The following is a 24,122-nucleotide window of genomic DNA, read 5'->3' as shown; positions in this document are numbered from 1 at the left end:
AAAGCAAAAATGACGGCAACTAATTTCATGACTTAATTTCAGAACTTAATTTCTGTGTTGACTGACGTCATGAAATTAGTTGTCGTCATTTTTGTTATGACGATGCTTAGTATATTGTAAAACACATTAATTTGGTTAATAATATACCATTTAAAACACCAAAATGAACATGCTGGAGTAGTCACTCGGTGAGAGAGGGTGTCAGAACGGAGAATGAAGGTCCCAGGTTCAAATCCTGGTTAGGCTAAAAAAGGTAAAAATCTAAAAACTAAAAAAAAAACTGAAAAAACTAAAAAAGGCAAAAACTACAAAAAAAAACTAAAAACTAATAAAAAAAAAATTAAGAATAAAAAAAAAAAAAAAATAAAAACTAAAAAAAAAGTAAAAAGAAAAAAGGAAAAAAAAACTAAAAAAGCTAAAAAAAAGGTAAAAACCAATAAAAAACTGAAAAGAAAAAAAGGACTAAAAAAATTTTCATCTAAAAACCTAAAAAAAACTAAAAAAGGTAAAAACTAAAAGAACTAAAAAGAAGAAAAAAACTAAAAAAAGGAAAAAAACTTAAAAATAAAGGAGAAAAAGAAAACTAAAAAAATATAAATAAAAATAAAAAACTAAAAAGATAAAAACTTCAAAAAAAACTAAAAAGAAAAAAGAAAAAAAACTAAAAAACCTAAAAAAAAGGTCAAAACCAATAAAAAAAACTAAAAGGAAAAAAAGGGAAAAAATTAAAAATTTATTTCATCATATACCAATTCAAAAACAAATGTATTCCGGGATGACGACCGGGACACAGGGAATATAAATGACACAACTACAACGGGGACGCCGGGGGGCACAGGGGGATATAAATGACGACCGGGACACCGGGACACAAGGAATATAAATGACGCCCGGGACACTCAAAGAGAAATCAGAGACTGGGACACCGGGACACAAATGACGACCGGGACACAGGGAATATAAATGACGACCGGGACACAGGGACATAACTACAAAGGGGACGCCGGGGTGCACAGGGGGATATATAAATGACGATGGCGACTCAGGGAATGGTCGATTAGCAATCACCATCAACAAAGGTCAAGGGCAATCATTAGAATCATGAGGTAGGGACATAGGGACATATTCACAGGTGGGACATAGGGACACAACTACAATGGCGCGTAACTAATATGGCGCGTAACGACTTACGCGCGCGGGGGGGCTTGGGGGGGGGCGCGAAGCACCCCCACCAACTAGGTGTTGGGGTGGCGCGAAGCGCCACCCCAACAGCTTGTATATATATATATATATATATATATATATATATATATATATATATATATATATATATATCTATAGATATAAAAATAAGTTGTCTGTGGATCTGTGGATCGTGGATCAGGTGACGTCATGTTTCGGCTGACGTCATGAAATTAGTTGCCATCATTTTTGCTTTGAAGGTGACGTCATTCAAGTTATATAAGACATATGTTCGCGTAGAATTCTACTAATGTTTAAGTTTACAATGACTGATGAAGATGCTCAAAGAGTCTATGCCAAAAAACTTGCTGCTGATAGAGAAAGTCAGAAAAGAAAGCGTGCCGAGGAATCAAAAGAACAGCAAGGAAACAGGCTTGAGGCTAAAGAACGCAAAACCGCGCAGTTAGATGAAGATCCACCTGGACAGCGAGAGTCAAAACATATTAAAACTGAAAATGATAGCGATGATGATTGGGTTTGGGATTTTGACTTGGATAAGGTCATCAATGACTACCAGATTTTAGTTAAAAAAACAAAGGTTCGGCGATATGTATTTCATAGTGAAGCTGAAAAATAAAGAAGAAAAAGAAAACAGAAAAAAGAAAAAAGAGAAATTACAGACTGGGATACCGGGACACAAATGACGACCGGGACACAGGGAATATAAATGACGACCAGGACACAGGTATTTAAGAATATCGTTCAAAGACAAATTTTTAATTGTAAGAAGACCGTTGAAAGAGAAATTTCTAATTGTAAAATGACTGAAAAACCTACAATGGCAACGGTACCACCATCGAAGTAGATAACCAGTGGGTTTACGGCCAACCTACCATCTTCAAAGATACCACGATAGGAAGACTCTACACCGTTCACCCCAATCAACATGAATGCGTCTTTCTACGCCTGCTTTTGGTGAATGTACCCGGTCCGACATCCTTTGAGTATTTGAGAACTGTAAACGGTACTATACATGACACTTACCGTAGTGCATGCCAAGCTCTGAATTTATTGGAGAATGACCAACACTGGGATAACTGCATCAATGACGCGTAGGAAACGTCAACCCCAAGTGAAATTCGTACACTTGCTCTCCATCAGCTCCTACAGAGTTATGGGAAAAATATAAGTCAAAAATGTCCGAAGATATACTCCATCGAAAACAGTTAGAGACGTCAGAAATGACTTTTGATTTTACATCAGAAATTTATAACGACACTTTAGTTATTATAGAAGATTTGTGCGTACGTATGGCAAACAAACCTCTTCAAGATTTGGGAATGCCTTCACCTAACCGTATCGCTGCTGTTTCGACATGTGTAGAATTGGATCGTGAACAAAGTTACAGTACGAGTGATCTATTGTCGTATGTACAAAATAACATTTACAAGTTAACGTCGGAACAAAAAGACATTTATGATACGATAGACTCAATTTCAGGACGTATACAACTACCTGCTGATTTCTGTAGTTTAGTGACGTCCAAAAATGAATTGATTGAAAAAGTATTTCCGAATATTCTAAAAATTTTAAAAATAATAAATGGCTTTTAGTTATTATAGAAGATTTGTGCGTACGTATGGCAAACAAACCTCTTCAGGATTTGGGAATACCTTCACCTAACCGTATCGCTGCTGTTTCGACATGTGTAGAATTGGATCGTGAACAAAGTTACAGTACGAGTGATCTATTGTCGTATGTACAAAATAACATTTACAAGTTAACGTCGGAACAAAAAGACATTTATGATACGATAGACTCAATTTCAGGACGTATACAACTACCTGCTGATTTCTGTAGTTTAGTGACGTCCAAAAATGAATTGATTGAAAAAGTATTTCCGAATATTCTAAAAAATTATAAAAATAATAAATGGCTAAGTGAAAGAGCGATTCTCGCACCCAAAAATATAGACGTCCACGAAATCAACAATATTGTTTTGACCAAGATTCGAGACCAGGCAGTCCTTTGCAAGTCAGTCGACACAGTTTTGGAACCAAATGAAGCGGTTAATTATCCATCTGAATTTTTAAATTCCATATATCTTTCAGGGTTTCCACCACACGTGCTACAACTAAAAATAGGCGACCCACCAAAGCTTTGCAATGGCACGCGACTTGCCGTAAAAAAAACAATGGAAAGCCTAATAAAGGCGACAATCTTGACAGGGCATTTTGAGGGTAAGGCTGTTCTTATTCCTCGCATTCCCATGATTCCAACGGATCTGCCTTTTCAATTTAAAAGATTGCAATTCCCAATTCGATTAGCATTTGCAATCACCATTAACAAAGCTCAAGGTCAATCATTAGAAAAATGTGGTATAGATCTTAATACTGATTGTTTTTCCCATGGACAATTGTACGTTGCATGTTCGAGGGTCGGTAAACCTGACAATCTATTTATATGCAGCGACAATTGGACAGCGAAGAATGTTGTATATTCGCAAGTTTTACGCAGTTAATTTGTATTGTATCCATCTATCTATCTATCTATATAAAAACGAGTTGTGTGTATGCATGTTTGTTTGTAAAAAGAGCGTTTGCATATGACGTCATTATTAGTGCATACGGCTTTGTATATGCACAGACAATGGGAAAGCCAAGAATGTTGTATATTCGCAATTTTTACGTAGTTTAACTCCTGCAGACGAAATGAATGCTTGCCTGAAAAATTCTAATTTATGGGCACACGTAAAAATATTAAAATTAACTACAAATATGCGTGTCCGATTGCAAAACGATGATTCTGGTCAAACATTTTCAGATCAATTGCTGGCAATTGGAAACGGAAAGCTTCCAGTAGTGGGAAAGCCAAAAATGTTGTATATTCGCAATTTTTACGTAGTTTGAAACACATATATAAATCTATCTATATTCACAGGTGGGACACAGGGACACAACTACAATGGCGCGTAACTAATATGGCGCGTAACGACTTACGCGCGCGGGGGGGCTTGGGGGGGGCGCGAAGCGCCCCACCAACTAGGTGTTGGGGTGGCGCGAAGCGCCGCCCCAACAGCTAGTATATATATATATATATATATATATATATATATATATATATATATATATATATATATATATATATATATATATATATATATATATATATATATATATATATATATATATATATATATATATATATATATATATATATATATATATATATATATATATATATAAAAACTTTTCCCAAAAAAGAAATTTGGTACTCCAGTATTATTCAAAACATATTCGAGAGGGTAAAAAAAGTAAAAATAAAGAAAAAAACTAAAAAAGAAAAAAAGAAAAAAGAAAAAAAAACACTAAAAAAGAAAAAAAAGAAAATCTAAACCTACTAACCAAAAAAAGATATCTATATATCTTTTATATATGCTCATTCCGCTTTGAAATTGCCTCTGAATACGCAATCTACAGAGACTCCCACGTGCAACATTTCCAAATCATCTGGGATGGGCAAAGTATTGCAGCAATGCAAACTTATTGTTTGGGACGAGTGCAAAATGGCACACAAAAAATTGCTCGAGGCTCTTGATCGATAATTGCAAGATTTGCGAGGAAATTCCAAACCCTTTTGCAGCACATTAATATTGGTTGCGGGAGATTTCAGGCAAACATCATCTGTTATTCCTAGATCGACACCTGTGAATGAAATAAATGCTTGCCTAAAAAATTCAGTTTATGGGTAAACGTAAAGACATTAAAAGTAACTATAAATATGCGCGTCCGATTGCAAAACGATCACTTTTTTGAAATATTTTCAGATCAATTGCTGGTAATTGGAAACGAAAAGTTCCCAGTTTACTCAATTTCAGGACGTATACAACTGCCTCCTGAATTCTGTAATTTTGTGACGTCAAAAAATGATTTGGTTGAAAGGGTATTTCCGAATATTCTAACCAATTATAAAAATCATAAATGACTAAGTGAACGAGCAATTCTGGCAGCCAAGAACAAAGACGTCCACGAGATCAACAATATTATTCTGACCAAGATTCGAGACGAGGCAGTCGTTTACAAGTCAATCGACAAAATTCTGGAATCAAATGAAGCTGTTAACTATCTGTCAGAATTTCTAAATTCCCTGGATCTCCCAGGGTTTCCACCACATGTGCTACAACTAAAAATAGGCGTACCAATAGTACTGTTGCGAAATATCAACCCACCAAAGCTTTGCAACGGCACGCGACTTGCCGTAAAAAACAAAACAAAAAACAATGGAAAACGTAATAGAGACAACAGTCTTGACAGGGCCTTCCGAGGGTGAGGCTGTTCTTACTCCTCGCATTCCCATGATTCCAATGGATCTGCCTTTTCAATTTAAAAGATTGCAATTCCCAATTCGATTAGAATTTGCAATCACCATCAACAAAGCTCAAGGGCAATCATTAGAAAAATAAGGCTTAGATCTTAATACGTATTGTTTTTCACATGGACAATTATATGTTGCATGCTCAAGAGTCGGTAAATCGGATAATCTATTTATATGCACAGACAATGGAACAGCGAAGAATTCGCCACCAGGCCCCAGCACGGCACGCGACAGGCTTCTATATATGGATTCCTATTGTCCCTTGTGTTCTATTGCAGTTTTTTCAAAGATATTTGATTATCAAAGCAAGTTCAATTTCTAACAATGATATCTACTAAGCTTCAAAGTTTTGGTTTTCTTTTTTAAGGTTTTTGAATTCTTGTAATCCCTTGTTTTTTATTTTTTTCGTTTTTTTTATTTTTTGTTTTTTTAGTTTTTTAATTTTTTTTCCTTTTAGTTTTTTAAATTTTTAACTTTTTTTAAGTTTTTTTAGTTATTTTTTCTTCTTTTTTACTTTCTTTTTCTTCTTTATTTTTTAGTTTTTTCCACAACGTGCCCCAGCAATACGTGTGCAAGGTGCTAATTTTTAACTGTGTCAAACTTGCGGATATACAACTGGTAATTCCACTTATATACTCTGCTAATTCCTCGACACATATTCTTTTTACTTTCTCTTTCAGCCGCAAGCCTGGTTTCGTGTTGCTCTTGTAATACATCGACACGCTTTCTTTTGTTAATTTCTCTCAGAGCCGCAAGCCTCCCCCCCCCTAAAAGAAACACGTATGCAAGGTGCTAATTTTAACTGCGTAAAACTTGTGGATGTACAACATTCTTCGCAGTCCCATTGTCTGTACATTTTAACAGATTGTCCGGTCAGTCAGCCGGGTACCCGGAACATTCCGTAGGTAATTTCTCTGGAAAATATCTAGTAAATTTTCATCTGATTTTCGGAGTGTCCATGCTTCAGAGCCATATTTGACAACAGTCAATAATTTTCATAATTTTTTCCATCGTCCCTAGCATAAACAAATTTTTCGTTGTCAGACTATCATTTGTCCGATTCTAGACCCTTAGCTTCAACGACTTCCTTGACAATGCGTAGTGCAACCAGCCCCTGAAGACAAACCAGCCCCTGTCCTTGGTACAGCTCCTGAAGACCAATTCCATGAAATACTACTACTACTACTACTACTAAAGACTCACTGCAGCACCAAGCCGCCTAAGGCCACTAGAGTTATACCCGCTCCTCCTCCAGCCTAATCCATTCAATGCCTCCCTCTTTACACCCTCCCAGAAAGTTCCGATTTCCTTTAAAGCTTTATTTATGACATCCTCCCAACCTAGACAAGGACGACCTAATTTCCGTGTAGCCCCAGACGGATCCGCAGAACGTGGCCTAGCCATCTCTACCTTTCTTTCATTATAGCCCTAGAAAGCGGGATTGAACCACATTTTTCGTAAAAACTACTATTTTCAATAAGGTCAATCAGAAGGGTACCCAGAACAATTCGTAGACAATTTCCCTGGAGAATATCTAGTAAATTTTCATCTGCTTTTCGGAGCGCCCATGCTTCGGAGCAGAGCCATATTTGACCATAGTCAATAATTTTCATAATTTTTTCCATCGTCCCTACCATAAACATTTTTTCTTTGTCAGAATATCATTTGTCCGATTCTAGACCCCTTAGCTTCAAAGACTTCATTGACAATGCGTAGTGCAACCAACTGGTCTTGTTTATAGATCTTGTTTAGCAGCTGACCATGATTGTACTGCAGCTTTTCTGATATTAACATCGATAGAACTAATGTCGTCTATGATAGATTTGCATGCCTCGTCAGCGTGAAGAGAATCTTCTTTTACTCCCTCAACAAAAATTTGCCAGCATTTTATATATATATATATATATATATATATATATATATATATATATATATATATATATATATATATATATATATATATATATATATATATATTACTTAAGCAACAAGCATATATACATATACCCCTTAAGCCCGTCACAACTCACCTTGAAATGTCTAACTTAATAATATGAGCCGTTATTGTGGAATTGCTTTGTCTGCCTGTTGACAATCTAAATTATCATAGTTTGTTTTGATTTAGTTCAGCATATGCCTAAATTTTCCTTGAAAGTTTCACCTTAATACCCTTAGCTTGTGCAGTAGCAACTTAATACCATCAATCATTCCTGAAGCATTGCTAATATGTCCTCTTGGCAACCTATGCGGGTGTAGCGTGTTTCGATTTATTTCAATACAGTTACAATATTGCCTGAAATAGCAAGTAATTGGGGGGCAATAATTATAGTAGTAGAAGTTGTAGGAGTAGATTTAATAGTAGTAGTCTTAGGTTTAGTAGCAGCAGAAGTAATATTACCAATAATAATATTAGTAGTACTAGTAATAGATCTGGGACTGGAAGCAGTAGTATCATGGTTAAAATATTGTCTTTTGGTTAGTTCAACGTCCCTCAGTACAAACGCTGTGAGTTTTAATTTCTCATACTTAACTGTTCCTAAGATATTGCTGATATTCCCCTTTGACAACCTGCATGCGCATGGTAGGTTTTCATCCGTACACTAGAAAGTTTCAGAAATATTATTTGAAAATTTAACCTTCATTCCCTTAGGTACAGTTGTAATAGTAGTTACAGCAGTAGTATTACTAATCAATACAATTATCCATTGCTATGACAGTGCTATGACGACATTACTATGACGCATTTGAGAATATGCCCTATATAGCATATATAGAACCTTTGTCCTATGTAGAACCTTCAAACCAATCACAAAGGCTATTTAAGCGAAAAATCTCAGTCATCAAACAGTTCGTGGTAACGAACTGTAGTAAGGAGCGACCCGGCTCAATTGTAACCAAAACTCTAAAAATGGAATTTTGATACCAATAGCTATATCAAAAGAATCGTATTTTTAAGCTGATTTTAAATATATAAGTTTCATCAAGTTTAGTCTCACCCATCAAAAGTTACGAGCCTGAGAAAATTTGCGTTATTTTAGAAAATAGGGGGAAACACCCACAAAAAGGTAAAAAAAAATCTTAACGAAAATCACGCCTTCAGATTCACCGTATCAGAAAACCCTACTGTAGAAGTTTCAAGCTCCTATGTACAAAAATGTGGAATTTTGTATTTTTTGGCAGAAGGCAGATCTCGGATGCGTCTTTATTTGTTTGTTTGTTTTTTTCCCCAGGGGTGATTGTATCGACCCAGTTCTTCTAGAATGTTGCGAGAGGGCTCGTTCTAACGGAAATGGAAAGTTCTAGTGCCCTTTTTAAGTTACCAAAAAAATTGGAGGGCACCTAGGCCCCCTCCCACGCTAATTTTTTCCCAAAGTCAACGGGTCCCCCGTACTCCCCCAGAGTCCCCGTTGGAGGGGCTACAAGTTACAAACCTTGACCAGTGCTTACATATAGTAATGGTTATTGGGAAGTATTAGGCGTTTTCAGGAGGATTTTTCGGTTGGGGGAGGGGTAGAGAAGAGGGGGATATGCTGGGAGACTTTCCATCGAGGAATTTGTCATAAGGGAAGAAAATTTCCATGAAGGGAGCGCAGGATTTATTAGCATTATTTAAAAAAAAATGAAAAAATGAATATGAATAAGTTTTTTTCCGCTGGAAGTAAATAAAATTTATAACGAACGGAAATTATTAGCCATATGAGGAGGGCTCAACTCCTCCTAATACCTCGCTCTTTACGCTAAAGTACTTTTAGTAATTTCAGCTATTTATTCTACGGCTTTTTTGATTCATGGGTCATTCTTAATGAATTGGGACAAAATTTAAGCTTTAGCGTAAAGAGCGAGATACTGACGAGGGGGTGAACCCCCTCATATATGTAATAAAAACATGAGAATACAATAGTTCTTTAAGTAAGCTAATTTATACGTTACGTATATCTTTTACTAATAAAAAGATTCGTAAAAAATTAAAAGTTCTAGTTGCCTTTATAATTAACCAAAAAATCAGAGGGCAACTAGACTTCCTCTCCTGCTCTTTTTTTCTCAAAATCATTCGATCAAAATTATGAGAAAGCCATTTAGCCAAAAAAAAATAAAAAAAATATGCAAATTTTGTTTTAATTTTTCCTCTGCGGAGAGCCAAAATCAAAATATGCATTGATTCAAAAACGTTCAGAAATTAAATAAATAAAAAAAAAAGTTTTTTTTAACTAAAAGTAAGGAGCGACATTGAAACTTAAAACGAACTGAAATTACTTCGTATATGAAAGGGGCTGCTTGCTAATCAACGCCCCGCTCTTTACGCTAAATTTTTTTACTGTTTTAAAAAGAAGAGATGAGAGAAAGAGTCGAACTTTAGCGTAAAGAGCGGGGCGTTGATGAGGAAGCAGCCCCTTTCATATACGAAGTAATTTCTGTTCGTTTTAAGTTTCAATGTCACTCCTTACTTTCAGTTTAAAAAAACTTGTTTTTTTTATTAAATTACACAAAAGAATTGCTAAAGAAATCTTACGAGACGCATACATAAGTTATGAAATAATATTATTTTTTTTTCACAAGCCTTAAGCAAATGAAAGGCTATAACCACCAAGCATTTACGGTGGAATTTTTGTCCTTGGGGCCAAAAATTGATTTTATATATATGAATATCTATATATTTATTTATTTAATGTCTGAACGTCTTTGAATTAATGCAAGTTTTGATTTTGGCTCTCCGCACATAAATAAAGAAAACAAAATTTGTATATTTTCTTTGCTAAATGGCTTCTCATAGTTTTAATCGGAAGATTTTGAGAAAAAAAGGAGTGGGGGAGTAGGCCAAGCTGACCTCCAATTTTTGTGGCACTTGGTATTAACTAAGTGACATATATCAATCGCAAATTCTGTCGGTCTGTCGGTCCCGGTTTTGCTACATTAGGCACTTCCAGGTAAGCTAGGACGATGCAATTTGGCAGGTGTATCAGGGACCGGACCAAATTAAATTAGAAATATTCGTTTTCCCGATTTGATCATCTGGAGGGGGGGAGTGGGGTTCTGTTAATTCGGAAAAAATAGAAGTATTTTTAACTTACGAACGCTTGATCAGATCTCAATGAAATTTGATGTTTGGAAGGATATCGTGTCTCAGAGCTGATATTTCAAATCCCGGACGGATCTGGTGACATTGGATGGGGGGGGGTTGGGAGGGGAAACCTAAAATCTTGGAAAACACTTAGAGTGGAGGGATCGGGATGAAACTTGGTGGAAAAAATAAGCACAAGTCCTATATACATGATTGACATAACCAGAACAGATCTGCTCTCTTCGGGGTAGTTGGGGGGGGGGGTGATTAATTCTGAAAAGTTGGAAAAAATAAGGTATTTTTAACTTACGAACGGATAGTCGGATCTCAATGAAATTTGATATTTAGAAGGATATCGTGTCTCAGAGCTCTCATTTTAAATTCCGACTGGATCTGGTGACATTGGGGGGGAGGTGGGTAGGAGAAACCTAAAACTTGGAAAACACTTAGAGTGGAGGGATCGGAATGAAACTTGGTGGGAAAATAAGCACAAGTCCTAGATACATGATTGACATAACCGGAACGGATCCACTCTCTTTGGGGTAGTTGGGGAGATGGGGTTAATTCTGAAAAATTAGAAAAAAAGAGGTATTTTTAACTTACGAACGGGATCTCGGATCTCAATGAAATTTGATATTTAGAAGAATATCGTGTCTCACAGCTCTTATTTTAAGTCTCGACCTGATCTGGTGACATTGGGGGGAGTTTGGGGTGGGGGAACCTAAAATCATGGAAAACGCTTAGATTGGAGGGATTGGGGTGAAACTTGATGGGAAAAGTAAGCAGAAGTCTTAGATACTTGATATACATAATTGGAACGGATCTGCTCTATTGGGTGAGGGAGTTAATTCTGAAAATAAGGAAAAATTACGTATTTTTAACTTACGAAGGAGTGATCGGATCTTCATGAAACTTCATATTTAGAAGGACCTCATGACTCAGATCTCTTATTTTAAATCTCAGCCGGATCCAGTGTAATTGGGTGGGGGAGCAGTTGAGGGGAACCGGAAATCTTAGAAAATACTTAAATTGGTGAGATCAGGATGAAACTGGATGGGAAGAATAAAAACCTGTCTAAGACACGTGACCGATATAATCGGACCGGATCTGCACTCTTTGGTAGAGTTGGAGGGGGGGGGGGTAATTTTGAAAATTGAGGTATTTGTAACTTACGAAGGGGTGACCAGATCTTAATGAAATTTGATATTAAGAAGGGTCTTGCGCTTTAAAGCTCTAATTTCAAATTCCGACCAGATCATGTGACATTGGGGGGAGTTGTAGGGGGAAATCTTGGAAAACACTTGGAGTGGAGGAATCGGGATGAAGCTTTGTGGATAGAATAAGAAAATGTCCTTGATAAGTGATTGACGGAACCGTATTGGATTCGCTCTCTTTGAGGGAGTTGGGGGGAGGGTTTTAGTGATTTGGAGAGTTTGGTGTTTCTGGACGTGCTTGGACGATGAAAATTAGTAGGCGTGTCAGAGAGCTGCACAAATTGACTTGATAAGGTCGTTTTCCCAGATTCGACCATCTGGGGGGGGGGGCTAAAGGGAGAGGAAAAATTAGAAAAAATTATGTATTTATAACATACGAGTGGGTGATCAGATCTTAATGAATTTTGATATTTAGAAGGACATCCTTACTCAGAGCTCTTGGCTCTTGGCATGATCTCTTGGCTCTTAGCTCTTTTTGCCTCGTCACAAGTGCCAAATGAGCTCTTAGCTTTGTTGATTGCTTAAAAAGAAAACTAGAACTTTTAATTTTCTTACGAACGTTTTCATTAGTAAAAAAAATATGCAACGAATTAACTAAAGTAACGAACTTCTGTTATCGTATTTTTTTATTACGTATATGAGGGGGTTCACCCCCCTCGTCAATACCTCGCGTTCTACACTAAAACTTGAATTTTTTCCGAGTTTCTTAAGAATGACCCCTTAATCACAAAGGCCGTAGAATAAAAAGTTGACATTACTAAAAATGCTTTAGCGTAAAGAGCGAGGTATTACGAGTCGGTGAACCCCTTATATGCGTAATAATTTCTGTTTGTTTTAAGTTTTAATGCTTCTCCTTACTTCCATTTGAAGAAACTTTTCATATTTATTTTTTCATTTTCTTTATAAATAATGCTAGAAAGTCCTGCGACCCCTTCATTGAAATTCTCTTCCCCCATGACCCTCCATGGAAAGATCCTCCCACGCAACCCCTCTCAAATTCTCCCCAAACCAAAGAAATCACCCTGAATACGTCTGTACGCTTCCCAATAGCCATTAGGTGCCCTCCAGTTTTTTCGGTCACTTAAAAAGGACACTAGAAATTTTTATTTCCGTTAGATTTAGCCCTCTTGCGACATTCTAGGACCACGGAGTCGATACGATCACCCCTAGGAAAAAAAACTAACAAAAAAAAACAAATAAACACGCATCCGTAATGTCTTCTGGCAAAAATGCGAAATACCACGTTTTTGTCGATAGGAGCTTGAAACTTCTACAATAGGGTTCTCTGATACGCTCAATCTGAAGTCGTGATTTTCGTTAAGGTTGTATTACTTTTAGGGGGTGTTTCTCTATATTTTCTAAAATAAGGCAAATTTTCTCAGGCTCGTAACTTTTGATGGGTAAGACTAAACTTGATGAAACTTATATATTTAAGATCAGCATTAAAATACGATTTTTTTATGTAAATATTGATATCAAAATTCCGTGGTTTAGAGTCTCTGTTGCTATTGAGCCAGGTCGTCCCTTACTACAGTTCGTTACCACGAACTGTTTGATACGAGCTTTTGTGATTTTTTCTAGGCGCATTTAAGATTATAGCACTTCCAATAAATAGATAGATAGATGCTTATAGTATAAAAAGCCAAAGGTTGATGGCAACACACAAATACTATCAAAAAAGAGAATTCAAATACGCAATAGTTAACAAATAAATTTGCATTTTAGGATATTTCCGGCACATGGTCATCTTCTTGTAAAACGATCTTCCAAAGATTCAATGTCCAGCATTCAGAAGCACAGAGTAAGTTCCCCCGCTGCAGAAATAACAAGAAGTACACGCGATGCAAGAAGAAGAGATATTAGAAATAGATTAAGTCTGAATTTAAACAAGAAACTAGAGTCTCATTCCTCCCGATGTAAATGGACATTTGTCTTCGATCCGGCTGGTATGTGCTGCTTCCTTTTATTCGGTCACTCGTGATCCATTACAGACTGAATTCTGTACTATTCTTAATTTTAAGAAAAATGATGCTTGAACCAGCCTACAGTCACTTCTGTCAATAAATAAAAGCACACATTTGTAAACTATTTCTGCCTCTGCTGGTTTGAATGTTTGATATAAAAGAGGACTATTTAAATAGTTAGAACCTCTATGCTCTTCATATGCTGGATCCTAACGTTTTACTTTTGCTAAAGCAATGGGCAGTATAATTAGCGAGAGCATGGTCTTAAGAAAACTCTGATAACTGGCAACTACTTGATTTTAAAGGTCTATTTTAGCGCTAGCATAATCATTTTCGGATATTATTCTTTTATCTTTCTATGGGCTGATTCCACGTAACAAAAGACCTGCATCAATATTCAGTTTGAAGCCTTTAATGTACCATGAGAATTATGATAATAATACTTTTGTCCAGTGAACACATCTAAGTCCTATTTTTACCTGAAAACCACGAGTTCCTAAGATCTTTTTTTCTCTGATTGGTCTAAAATTCTGAAGCTTCGAGAGCGGTACCAAATTTTTATCACTATTGCCATGGTGAACCTTGTAAATAGATGATCAAAACAAATTAATTAAATTTCATAACTTGGACCAACAGAGTATCATTTTATTTAGTCATCCCTTTCCCTAAAGTCACAATTCAACACTCACTTGCCCCACTGCTCAAAGGTCCCGGAAATATTCTATCTAATAACCTAAATCACAAATTAAATTACTTTTGTCTGTTAAACTTTAAAAATGAACTATCTATTAGTTCCAATAGACAGTTGCACATTCAAATGACAGGTGCGCCTTCTTAAGCTGTTTCGTTCAATATGTTTTGAATTTCTCTTTGCTTATTGTTCATCTACCTTGCCTTAGACCTTAGATCTGCCTGTGCCGCCAGAGGCACCCAGGGTATCCACGAGACTTGGCCAATCTTTTCTGAATTTGGCAGTTGCGTATGTGTCTTTCCAATCGGGTTGAAGAGAAGCATGGATTGCAGATCAGACTGGTATGTTTGATGTAAAGTGTTCCGAGGTCTTCCCCGTCTTCGACTTCCGTTTGGATGCCAATGTGAAGTGGCTTTTGGGATCTGAGCGTCTTGCATTTGGATAACATAGCCTAAGTGTCACCACCTCCGAGCCCTAATGATATTTGTCATTAGAGACTGGTTGGTAAGTTTTCAGACTTTTTCATTTGTGATCCTGTCTGACCAATGAATGTTTAAAAATGTTTAAAGACCATTATTCTCGAGTGCAAGGATTCTCTTTTCCTATTGCTGGTTCAAGCCCCAAGTTTCAGCTGCGTAAAGAAGGACTGGGATGACACTGCTGTTGAACAGGAGTTCAACAGTTTTTCGACTTCCATTTGTGCTTGAGCCTATTGAAGGCGGCGTTCCCCTGACCTATATCGGTCGTTATTTCTTTGAATGTTTATCCCGTATTCTTAATTATATTTCCAAGGTATTTGAATTCCACGACCTGTTCGATATGCTCATTCCCACATCTGATAAGAAGTGGGGAATCAGTAGTCAAAATTATTTTGGTTTCTCTCGAATTTATTCTTAGGCCATGTTGGCTTGCTTTTTTGCTCTGACCCTGTTTAGAAGTTCTTGCAGAAGTTGTTTGCACGATTGTGGCATTGTGATGTCATCTGCACAGTTTAGGTCACCACCTGTCACTTTGGCAGAAAGTCGGATAACATCTGTCACGGAGTTGCGGAGAATAAAGTCGATGATTATCACGAAAAGTAACGGTGACAACACAGAGCCCTGACGCCAGATAGAATTCAAAATTATATGGTTTGGCCTTCGGGTGTCTTGATGCAGCACTCGCTCGCTGTGTTTACTTGATGTAAAATAATTGAGATTATTTTACATGGGATCCCGTAATAAAAAATATTCTTCCACAAACTTACCCGATCTACAGAGTCAATAGCCTTTTCAAAGTCTATAAAAATCATGTAAAGCTTTGAACACCATTCTCGACTTTCTTCAATGAGGACTCGCAAAGTAAACGTAGGATCGGCACAAGAACAGTTCGTGCTGAACCTGTATTGTTCGCTCCTTAAGGGCTTTTCGAGCTCATTTTGTATCCTCTTCAGAATGACATGACACAGCTGACCGAAATCAAGCTTATTCCTTGCCAGTTTCCTGGGACACTGGCATCACTCTTTTTGAACAGGCGTATTAGTATGCCGCACTTCCAATCAACTGGTACCTTTTCCTTTTCCCATATTGTAACGAAGAAGTTGGTCCAGAATATTATCAGTTCTACAACTGAGACCTTTATCATCTCTGCTGATATACGGTCTTCTCCTGGGGATTTACCATTCTTCAATTTCTTGGCAGCTGCTTGAATCTCTGTAGTTCTTGGGGGCTCCACACTAATTTTAAGGGAGAAGGATGGCGTTGCGGTAATTTTGGGTGGCTCATCGGGTGGTTGCCAATTGAGTAGTCTTTCGGTCTTTCGAAGTAGGATGCCCATAATTCATTCACAGCTGCTGGTTTGGTCACGAGTACACCAGATAGGTCTCGGGCTGGGCCACTGACGCTATGCTTCTTTCCAACGACGTCACTTGTGATCTGATCTAGGGCTCTAGAATTTCCTCTCCTGGCTGCTTCCTAGACAATTTTGACTTTGTTCTCGACCAGGGTTCGGTGGTCATTTCTTGCGCTCTTCTTTATGGCTTTGTCTGTTTTGCGGCAATGTGCGTTTTTCTTAAGACAAAGCAGCCTGGTCTTTGGCTTTGAAGAAGGGTTTCTTTTATGCGTTTGCTCTTCCTTATGAGATTCCAAGTTCGGTCGGAGAGCCATTGATCTTCAGGGCGTTTCTTGTGACCCAGTTAGTCTGTCGCCGCCGTATGGCAGGAGTTTTTCGCGGCTTCCTGTAGTTCTTCTTGGTCAAGATTTTCTGGCACGGAAAGTGATCCAAATCTGTTAAAAAGTTGGATCACGAAGCTCTTTTTTACTGTTTTATTTTTTATTAGTTTATCCGAGTCAAAAGGTACTTGATTAGTATTTTTCTTCAGTTTGGCTTTAAATTTGGCACTCGTCAGGTTGTGATCTCAAGTTCAAGTTCAAGTTCCTTTTATTACCAATATCCATCCATTTATAAACAAAAAATATCCCAAAGGGCTCAATGGCCCGTTATTTGGGGAAAAAAAACAACAAAACAAAACATAAATAACTATTAATTTCATTCACACTTAAAATATATTTAGAGTCTACTCACCAATCCTCACCCGAGTACAACCGGTCTCCGCACCACCTACTTACAAAAAATAAATAAAAATAAAAAAATATATATACATCGAGGATCCAACACTCACACCACCCAAATCTAAATAAATAAATTCAATCTAAATAATTAAATAAATAAATTAAATCTTGATAACTAAACAATATAAATAACTGATCAATATTATAATTTAATTTAACTTTGTTTATTAAAAAATTCTTCAACCGTTTCTTGAAGGATCCTATGGTACAGGACCGTCGAATCCCAACAGGAATGGAATTCCAGGCACGTCCGACAGCAACTATCAGACCAAAGTCCGAGCGCACTGCAGGGGTGGATGGCACTAGCACATCATCCTTGTTTCTAGTTTCATAAGCACTGACATTTCGAACAATTTCAAAAAGCCCGGAAAAACTTGATGGAAGGTCTCCACGGAAATACTGAAACGCAATGAAAGAGAGGTGTAATGTATGAATATCTTTAATCTTCAGAAGTTCAACAAAAATATGGGTGGTAGACTGAAGAACTTTTGCTGCTTTCAGTTGGAGATTATGTAAAGGTGTAAGTACAGATGGAAATGTCGACATCCACAGTGACGAGCAGTAGCATAAATAAGGGTAAATAAGAGAGAAATATAATAGACGAAGGATAGAGAAAGGAAAGACTCGCTTCAGCTTTGGAATAATTCCAAGGCCTCGAGAAACCTTTAATCTCATTGACTCCGTATGCCGTTTGAAAGATAGATTTTCATCCAGAAGTATCCCAAGGAATCGAATAAACCGGTCAGCTGGGCGGGATATGGATCCCTTAGATGTTTTAAGCTCTGTCACTGTAGGGCAGCTTTTGCCTATGCGGGAGAATATAAGAAGAAACAATTTTTTTACATTCAAAGCTAACAAATTTGCATCAAACCAACGATATATATTTTCTGTCATCAATTGTAGCTTGAGGATAAGAGATGATTCATCAGGTGCTGCAGCCCCCAAGGTGGTGTCGTCGGCGAATGCAAAGAGTTCTTCATGTTGACCAGGCGTATCCAAGGCTTCAACCACAGCATCTCCTTTCTGGCACAAATGACAACAGAAATCAGATCGTGGGTTGCTAAATAGTCGATAGAGGACATCAGCTCCTACATCAACTCCTCTCTGTGAACTTACGTCCATGAGGCTAGTGCACAGTTTGCGACTGATTAGGCAGTGGTCGATCCGATTTCTGGTGATACCATCTGGGGAGGTCCAGGAGTATTTTTGGATATCACAGTATTGGAACGAACCCCCGCCGATAACTAGGTCATTTGAGAGTGCAAAATCGATTAGAAGCTCACCATCTTCGTTCCGATTACCGAGGCCATGACAGCCCATAGACTGGGGGTAATATTCGCAGTCGTCACCTATTTTTGCATTGAAATCAGCAACAAAACATTGTTCATCCACATTTCTTCTTTTTTAATTTGGCACCCACTACTGCTGAAAACTGCACAACTTCATACGGAGTGAAAATTGAATTCCATTTTTTAAAGATATGTATAGTTCCTTGAATTTCCACTTAACCAATTCAAACAATCAGATGTCAATTTTACTGATCTTTTCGTTTACTACATACTTCAATTTTTTGGTTTGCATTGTCAAATAGGCCAACTAATCAAGTGGTGGATCCAGAGAGAGGGGTGGTGGTGCACGCTCCCCCCTGACGTAGTGGTGGATTTGTGGTTCGGACCGCTTGCTCTTGTTTGGGTTGGGACAAAAGTTATTTTTTGTAATTCGTTCTTAATAATTTAGTTTTAATAAGGTTTTAATTATTAAGACTGTTTATTTTTGCAAATAAGTTTGAAACAAGGTTTTAGTTGCTTTGTGCGGTCTCTATTAGATTTTACTAATGAGACATACCGCTAAAAAGTATTTAATTAAATTTAAGTTTATACAGGGAATCTATCCGTATTACCACAAAAGCCAACTGGAAGGCGAAAATCTTCATTTCGTAATAACAAAGAGAGGAAATTTAAAACCCTAACTTCTTTAGGCTGTCGAAATTATATTTCAGAATTGTGGTGTCACAACAGGTCTGAAAAGCTTAATATTTACTTTTTTTTAGTCTTGCTAATGACTAAAAAACATCTGCGCTAAAGTTTGATTCTTTCTCGCAACTCTACTTTTTAAAACAATAAAAAACTTTAGCGTAAGGAGCGGGGTGTCGAGGAGGAAAAGCCCCTTTCATATACGGAGTAATTTCTGTTCGTTTTAAGTTTTAATGTCGCTCCTTACTTTCATTTAAAAAAACTTGTTTTTTTTATTTAATACACTTGCAAAGGCGAGAGCTTTAAAAACGTTACTGAGACATGAAGCCATCCTCAGGAAAACCAAGAAAAGACGCTGTATTTTTTGCTTCCTAGTCATAAGCCACAGACTCAAAACAAAGAAAAGAAGCTGTATTTTTTGCTTCCTAGCCATAAGCCATAGCCTCAAAACAAATAAAAGAAGCTGTATTTTTTGCTTCCTAGCCATAAGCCACAAAACAAAGAAAAGAAGCTGTATTATTAGCTTCCTAGCCATAAGTCACCGCCTCAAAACAAAGAAAAGAAGCTGCATTTTTTGCTTCCTAGCTATAAACCACAGCCTCAAAATAAAAAAAGAAGAAGTTATATTTTTTGCTTCCTAGCCGTAAGCCACAAAACACAGAAAAGAAGCTGTATTTTTTGCTTCCTAGCCGTAAGCCACAAAACAAAGAAAGGAAGCTATATTTTTTGCTTCCTGGCCATAAGCTACAGCCTCAAAAAGTGGTCCAGTCTTCACTAGGTTCTAGCTAAGAAAAAGGCGAAGGTTTTTTTTTCTGTGTGAAATACATACATACGAAGTATAATCGGCAACATCTAAATAAAAGACCTTGAGTCATCATGGTTACATCTACATAATAATTAGATGTATTTATAAACTCTAGTTCTGTGGAAATCTTGTGACGTCCTACGCCACAAACCTGATGTTATTCTCAGTCAATTGGGTTTTCTTTTTCTCTTTTGTCGCATTCTAATGTATCCCTGCATTCAATATATCTTATTGCAATCGATTTTAATTTATTTCGTCACTGGTAGAAATGAAACGGTTTTCTTTCGAAGATAGTTTTCATTCACTGTCAGTGACGAATTGGAATCGATTGTAATAACAGGTATATCACAGGAACTAAAAGCGGTCTTTTTTCCAGTCAAAGCACCAGACAAAGGAGCCTTTTTGGGAAAGTGCTGCGGTTACTGAAGGATTAGTGGAATGTTTCTTGTAAACTCGCTTATTGCCAAACTATAGCGTTAAAATTACACAAAATAATGTCTTAACATTAAATACTGGAAGACACGAGGGGGGGGGAGCTAGTTCATAATTGCCCTCTGCTAGCATAAATATGTTTTACTTTAGAAAAAGTAATATTGAAATAGCTATCAATTTTTTCTTTAAATCAATTTAATAAACTCGGCTCATGAGGCTTTCCTTTTGACAAAGGAAGGTAGTTAAATGTATGTCATGATGTGTGTGTGGAACAAATAATAGTCAATACTCCGTATTATTTAATTTTAGTTGGCTAGTACTGTCAGTAGGCAATGTTATAGCCTTGCCTATAGTAAAGGACCATAAGGCTTTGACATATTAGGCCTATAGGCCTATTTCGTATATATTTTTTTTTTTACCAGAAGCGTTTCCTCATATGGAGGATATGATCGTATAACAGAGTGGTGTCCGGGGGCTTAGCCTCCCTGGAGATGAGGCCATGCCCTCAAAGCCCCGAGATAAATATTATAAATTTTGGGATTTGCCCATTGTTTACATGCTGAGTTTTTCATTAGAAATGGGATAAATGTTTGATTCTGGGTGTGTCCGAAAAAGCTATGGGAATTAAGGTGAAGCGTTGGAGAATTTTGAAGGGAGTGTTAACCGAAATCAAAAGGCCCTACGTGCACCCAGTTTATCAAAAAGGAGGATCTGCGATATTTCAAGAACTCCTTAGGGTATTAAGTTAAAAACTTTCAAGATATGTTTAGGGGATGTTGAAAATTTGTGGAAGGGCTGCCAGCCCCCTCTCGTGCCCTTCGTAGCTTTTACCGTCCAAAAAACATTAGACCAATATTTTTAAATGCCTCTTGTTGAAAAAAGTCTAAAGGTCAAATAACTGTACCTACGGGGATGACTTAACCCCCAACAGCTTTTGAAAGGGCGCCAAACACTTTAAATAGACCGTATGCATACTGGTTGTCAAAACAGTATATTAGTACCATATAACGAATTGCTGAAAACATTAAGTTGAAACTCTCAAGGGATGTTCAGAAAGATATTGAAGACCAATCGGTGGGCAACCACCCCTCTTTTCCTTTTTGAATGCTTTCTTTCCTCACCTTTTTTCCCTTTTCACAAAATTTTGAAAAGGTAATTTTGTTCAAAACATTCCAAAGTTGTCGTAACTATGCCTCTAGGGATGCAATGCCCCCCAAGAGTCCCCAGGACAAGAATTGTAAATTATACAATTTTCCATTTTTCACATGCAGGATCTATCATTTGGAAAAGGGGGAATGTTTGATTCTTGGTGTGTTCAGAAAGACTAAGGGCCGTAAAGTGAAACTTCAAGAGATGTTGGAAAGCATGTTAAACTAAATCAAAGGATGTTATATACATCCAGTTTATCAAAAAGACGCATCTGCAATATCTCAAGAGCGGCTGAAGCTTATTGAGTTTAAGCTTTCAGGACATTTTGAAGGGAATGTTAATATATACTAATTCATTTCCATTTATTAGTTCTTTCCGAGGACTATTGAAGCTAAAGGACGCGTAATTTTTAATAAAATGCACATGACGCAAAAGGCTTTAGACTTTTACTGTCAAATGAGGGGGAAGGAGAATGTAGCTAAAATTATATTTGTTGTGATTTTTGTTCGTTTTAGGTTTGACTTGAATATTCGATTTAATTTTTACAAGCTTCAAGATTTATTTATTCATTTGTACTAGTACTTCTTATCTGTATATTTGCTAAGATTATTTACTTAATTTCTGTTCGTTTTTGGTTTTATTCATTCTGTAAAAGTAATTTCTGGTCGGTTTTGAGTTTAAGTTATTATAGGAATTTATTTTGCAGGCCTCAAATCTTATATGGCTCCTTACTTTTCTTTGAAAAACCTACTTTTCGTATAGAGTTTTCTTTTTTTAAATAAATACTTAAAAGCAGAGACATCGCACCCTTGTATCCATCGAAATAACATTTAGAAAAGCTAAATACTGAGTTCATATAAATAGAGAACCAAATGAAGTTCAGCTCGTAGTAGAGAGATTTCAAAAATAGCTGCTTTGGGAATTATTAAACTTTACTAAGTACTATTCGGAATAAATCCTCGTGTAACAAGTGGCAGCCAGAGTGGCTACCACTCTGTGTGTGGCCTATTAAAAAGTAAAGCAGTGGCACTTCAATACTGTTTGAAATGTTTTGAAAGTTGTGCATTTCAGACAGTTCACATTAATGAACTGCAAGTAAAGAGCTAATCTTGCTTGCCAATAATAATCGAGACTTTCAAATCAGAGCATTGATGGGAATGTAAACATAAAACTATACAAATACAGAAAATTATAATATAATATAGCATTTTACAAAAGAATAAATTTTATGTGAATAAAAGAAAAACCTTTTTGAAAATACATTAGAAAATTCATCTTGTTTAAGATGAAATTTATGAGTGTCTATGTTCAGAAGCTGCAAAAACTCCTTTTTTTATGCATTAGGGTCCCTTTGGTCCAGGGACTTAGTTTCTTTAGTTTCAAACCATTCAAAAAAAAACTTTTATAGCCATATTTATGAGGAACCATTTACTTGCAATGCTAATGAACTGCAAGTTAAGAGCTAGTCTTGCCTGCCAATAATAGCTCAGATTTTCAAAACAGAGCTTTGACGGAAATACAAACATCGATAGAATAAATTTTATATGAAACAAAATTTCAACCCTTTTAACATTAAATGACAATTAACCTTTATTTTTAAACCTTTTAAAAAATAAAGTTTTCCATCTTATTTTGGGTAAACTGGTATTTTTCACTATTTTCCTCTGGTGCAATAGGCCCCCTTGCTCATTTGGCTGCATGAGACATGTTCAGATATATAATGTGATCAAACCTAAATGTGTGTCAAACAGTTCGTAGTAACGAGCTATAGTAAGGAGCGACTCGGCTCAATAGTAACCAAAACTCTAAAAACTGAATTTTGATACCAATATAAACATAGAAAAAAAAATATATTTTTATGCTGATTTCAAATATAAAAGTTTCATTAATTTTAATTTTACCCATCAAAAGTTACGGGCCTGAAAAAATGTGCCTTATTTTCAAAAAAAGGGAGAAACTTCCCCTAAAGTCATAGAATCTTAATGAAAATCACACCATCGGATTCAGCGTATCAGAGAACTTTACTGTAGAGGTTTCAAGCTCTTATCTGCAATAATGTGGAATTTTGTATTTTTGCCAGAATAAAAATAACAGGTGGATGTTTATTTGTTTTTTTTATTGTTGTTTTTTCCCCAGGAGTGGTTTTACCGACCCAGTATTCTTAGAATGTCGCAAGAGGGCTCGTTTTAATGGAAATTAAAAGCTATAGTGCCCTTTTAAAGTTACCTAAAAAATCGGAGGGCAACTAGCCCCCTTCCCAAGCTCATTTTTTCCCAAGGCAACCGGATCCAAATTTTAGATAGCCATTTTATTCAGCATAGTCGACAAATCTAATAACTATGTATTTGACGACGATTTAACCCCCCACAGTCCCGGGGGAAGGGCTACACTTAATTATCTTCGCCCATTGTTTACATATAGTATTGCTTATTGGAAAATATACTGACGTTTTCAGGGGGAATTTTTTTTGGTGGTAGGTGGGTCAGGGGGAGGGGGTTACGTGAGAAGGTCTTTCCATGGAGTATATTAACCATGAGGTAAGAGAATTTCCATGAAGGGGGCGCTGAATTTTTCAGCGTTATTTAAAAAAACAATGAGAAATTAAATATAAAAAAGTTTTTTCAACTGAAAGTAAGGAGCAACATTAAAACGTAAAGTAAAAAAAAATTA

General features: G+C 36.6%; 1 protein-coding gene across 5 annotated transcripts in view; it reads left to right on the top strand.

The window, feature by feature from the left end:
* The window catches only part of LOC136038502 (cyclic nucleotide-gated channel alpha-3-like), a gene marked incomplete in the record, with an annotated part of 208,048 nt that overhangs the window by 56,862 nt on the left and 127,064 nt on the right, over nt 1-24,122 (top strand). For all 5 annotated transcript variants that reach the window (XM_065721626.1, XM_065721600.1, XM_065721609.1 and 2 more), the window contains 1 exon segment: nt 13,555-13,775. In XM_065721626.1, the coding sequence (XP_065577698.1) occupies nt 13,555-13,775 (221 nt within the window).

The sequence above is a fragment of the Artemia franciscana genome, chromosome 2, assembly GCF_032884065.1.
Source record: "Artemia franciscana chromosome 2, ASM3288406v1, whole genome shotgun sequence".
Taxonomy (NCBI): domain Eukaryota; kingdom Metazoa; phylum Arthropoda; class Branchiopoda; order Anostraca; family Artemiidae; genus Artemia; species Artemia franciscana.
Note: the sequence above shows the minus strand (reverse complement) of the source record. Positions and strands in the feature narration are given on the sequence as shown.